Source organism: Priapulus caudatus, unplaced genomic scaffold (genome assembly GCF_000485595.1).
Source record: "Priapulus caudatus unplaced genomic scaffold, Priapulus_caudatus-5.0.1 Scaffold5, whole genome shotgun sequence".
Taxonomy (NCBI): domain Eukaryota; kingdom Metazoa; phylum Priapulida; class Priapulimorpha; order Priapulimorphida; family Priapulidae; genus Priapulus; species Priapulus caudatus.
In genome coordinates, this window is record NW_014577066.1 from 580,594 (window position 1) to 583,825 (window position 3,232).

Here is a 3,232-nt window from a genome sequence, read left to right on the forward strand (position 1 = left end):
GAGATGTGTAGTGTTTTTTTATACAGGCTGTGTTCGACTCTACAGGCACATTGCCATTCTTCACATTTACTTAGTACGTGTAGTACATGTAGTAGTAGATTACTATTTACCCTGAGGTTGTTTAATGCAACTTGACAAGCACCAGTAGACTTTGGTCTAATACATACAGATTACTCACTAAATTAGTACATGTAACATGACAGTGTCTCTGTTGCTAGTCGGCATCAGATTAAACCTACACGTGATATTCCTATCATATGGCATGAACCTTGCGTTTCTAGCTGCTTAGCAAACATCTTGTGTTAAATCTACTCTGTTTACACAATGTAAAGATATGAGAGTATTTTATTTGGAGACATATGGATATGATAATATACATATTTCAAAATACAATGAATGCTCTCACGATTTTGAGGAGGATATATAGCATTGCTAGAAGCACTTGATCTATGGTAAATTTGTATAAAGGAATTTGTGAAGCTTGCTTTTGTAGTGAAAGGCAATATGTCGATCAAGAACGGTGTGAAAAAATGATAGCATTGTTGGAAGCAACTCCTAAATCATAAATACAGTATAGCTATCATTTGTTCACACCATTCTTCATCAGCATATGGCCTTTCACTACAAAAGCAAGCTTCACAAATTCCTTTACACAAATTTACATACAATAAATCAAGTGCAATATACTACTTGATAAAGAGACTACGTTAAAGATCATGGGGGGGGGCATACAAATCAATATTGTAGTTATAATGCCAGTCTTCCTTGCAACCTTTTATGTGTTATAATAAAACTAATTATCGTTACGCTTTACTGTTTCTGACAACAGACACCTGGTATCAGGAGATGGGGTGGAAAGGCTGCATTTACTATAGATCTTGGGCCTGAGCTATAGTGATAGACAAAGACAGAGAGAGAGAGAGAGGCGGAGAGAGGTGGAGGTGAGGACAATGCTGAATTTACCAGGCAGCAGGTGTCATTGCATCTATAATTTAACATGCCAACAGCGGGCGGTACCTGTATCAGTGTATCATACCTAGATCGTTGACACACCACATAAAGAATGCAATAAATATCAGATATACATTGTTCTACAACAACTCCACACGTATAAATAATCCTTGTGACTTATGTATAAGTCACAAAACATAATAGCAACAAGGGGCTAGTTGCTTTTCATTAGTGTAAAGCATAACGCACACACCCAAGCAAAACACCTGAACGTGGAGCAAAACGTGTTTCGCTCGATGTTCGTGGCTGTGTGCGGATTCCCGAAACAAAAAACATTGCTCAGCTGAGCGAGTTTCGCTGAACAAGCAATGTTTGATTCGCGGAGCGTGTTTTCGCCTGAGCGTACGTTTTGCTCGGGTGTGTGCGTCAATCGTTCTGCTACACAGCGAAATGCCACAGACGGTCTCCAATCAATATCCTTAAAAATATCACATGACACACAAAATTGGATGTCTATTTTTGATGTCATGTGACAGCGGCGCTGTACGCAGTATTTCTGTATGTTTTGCTCAGCTGTGTGCTGTGTCGGGTGGCGTGGATGCGCTTGCTCGCCGAGCAGAACGCGAAACGCTGGAAAACAAAATTTCCCGTTTCGCTCGGGTGTGTGCGCTAGGCTTAAACGCCACGGTACAAACTCTAAAAGAATCTTGATCAAAAATAACCATAATTGCATTTAATGCCTCTGAACACATATATCTACATTATTTACATGGTTGAATAACATGTGCTGTTCCATAATTTTACCTGCACACTGCTATCCTAACTGGACCAGGATATGAACATATAAAATTATACACTGTTAAGCATGTATATCTAAGCTTCTACTATATTTGGTTTTTATTTGCCATCGTGATGCGATCTATAGAAAATATTGAATGAACAGTAATATTAGGAATTATATATTAATTATATGGCACTACCAACTTTAATTGAAATTCGTACACTCATGGGGAAACCTGACTTTCTACGTGTTACGTACCTATGTGGTAGCCGATAGCAGCCAATGCTAGATTTGAGAATGCAAGATTGGCTTGGACTGCATGGTGCTAGCCATCTTGTGGGTCTGGGGGCCCACTGTCTTCTTGTATCATCTTGTATGTCTAGTACACAGGCTAACACTCTGTTCATCTAATACACATGTTGCTATCCTGTATGCCTGGTACACAGGCTGCCATCTTGTACTTCTTTAAAATAAGCTGACATCTTATAGAACTGGCATTTTGACATTTGCGCTGTCACATGACACAGCAGACTTTTGAAGAACTCTTCGATCTCTTCTTTCGATTGGACGTGGCTTGCGCAGTTCTCATTGCATTTAGCGTATCCTGCATGGCAACGTGTGACTGGTACATCTCTGCATCTCTGTTACAGAAATATACACAATACGTTTAGCTCATCTATGTTCTGAATATAAATGCCATCATTCTTTTACCTGATGGGAGACATAGAAATAAACAAACTTTAGGCCTTTTCGTGAGGATGAAAATCTCACCACATCGATACTTTTTACATATTAGTTCATTTCGTGGCATATTTAAATAAGTAATTTTCAAATGATAGGTCTGGGCTAAAACAAAATGTGTAATTGTTGGGTCCGAGTTCAGACGTACTCTGGTATTCAAATGTTTATAAAACTCACCTTATACCACGTGATAAGGACATGAGAGTATCTGGACCGAGCTCCAGACCTTTAGGGAAGCTTTGGCTTTGATACATGCCTAAATTCCGCCGATCTTCTAACGGTCCATCTTGCATGACCTACAATGACGACAACGCAATGGATCGTTTTATGATGATTTCAATAGTGCAAAAACTCATCACATTCACATGCTCAATAATTAATCGTGCATAAAAACCTTTCACATCCTCTGACAGGCCAGTGATGCATCGCTGCACATACGCAGATTACGCACATGCCAAGCATTGATGTGCTGAGATATTGGCTCATATCACATGAATAGCTTGCCATTGTGCCGCTGACAACGGCTATCACAATGGGAAAACAAACATGCTATCCGTCTTCATAAAAACTAGAAAGGGCAGTTGTCGCCAACTACATGTATCCCCCGTGTTCTCTCCAAGATATGTAAGTATACGAAGTTTGGTCGCGCTAGGTCAATTAAGGGTCGAGTTATAGAGCGAAAGGGAAATATGATGAAGATCAAGGTGAAGGTCAATGTCAAATAAAGGTTGCAGTGACCTGGTTTTGGTACGCTGCTCA

The 3,232-nt window shown here is 39.8% G+C and overlaps 1 protein-coding gene across 1 annotated transcript in view; it reads right to left on the minus strand.

Moving 5' to 3' along the window:
- Positions 1 to 1,658: 1,658 nt before the first annotated feature.
- LOC106804965 (tetratricopeptide repeat protein 24-like) overlaps positions 1,659 to 3,232 on the minus strand; it is a 25,963-nt gene continuing 24,389 nt past the window's right edge. The window contains exons 15-16 of the mRNA XM_014806386.1: positions 2,651 to 2,769; positions 1,659 to 2,373 (exon numbers count right to left, since the gene is read on the minus strand). Coding sequence (XP_014661872.1) covers positions 2,247 to 2,373; positions 2,651 to 2,769 — 246 coding nt within the window. The 3' untranslated portion in view covers positions 1,659 to 2,246. The remainder of the gene's footprint in view (positions 2,374 to 2,650; positions 2,770 to 3,232) is intronic.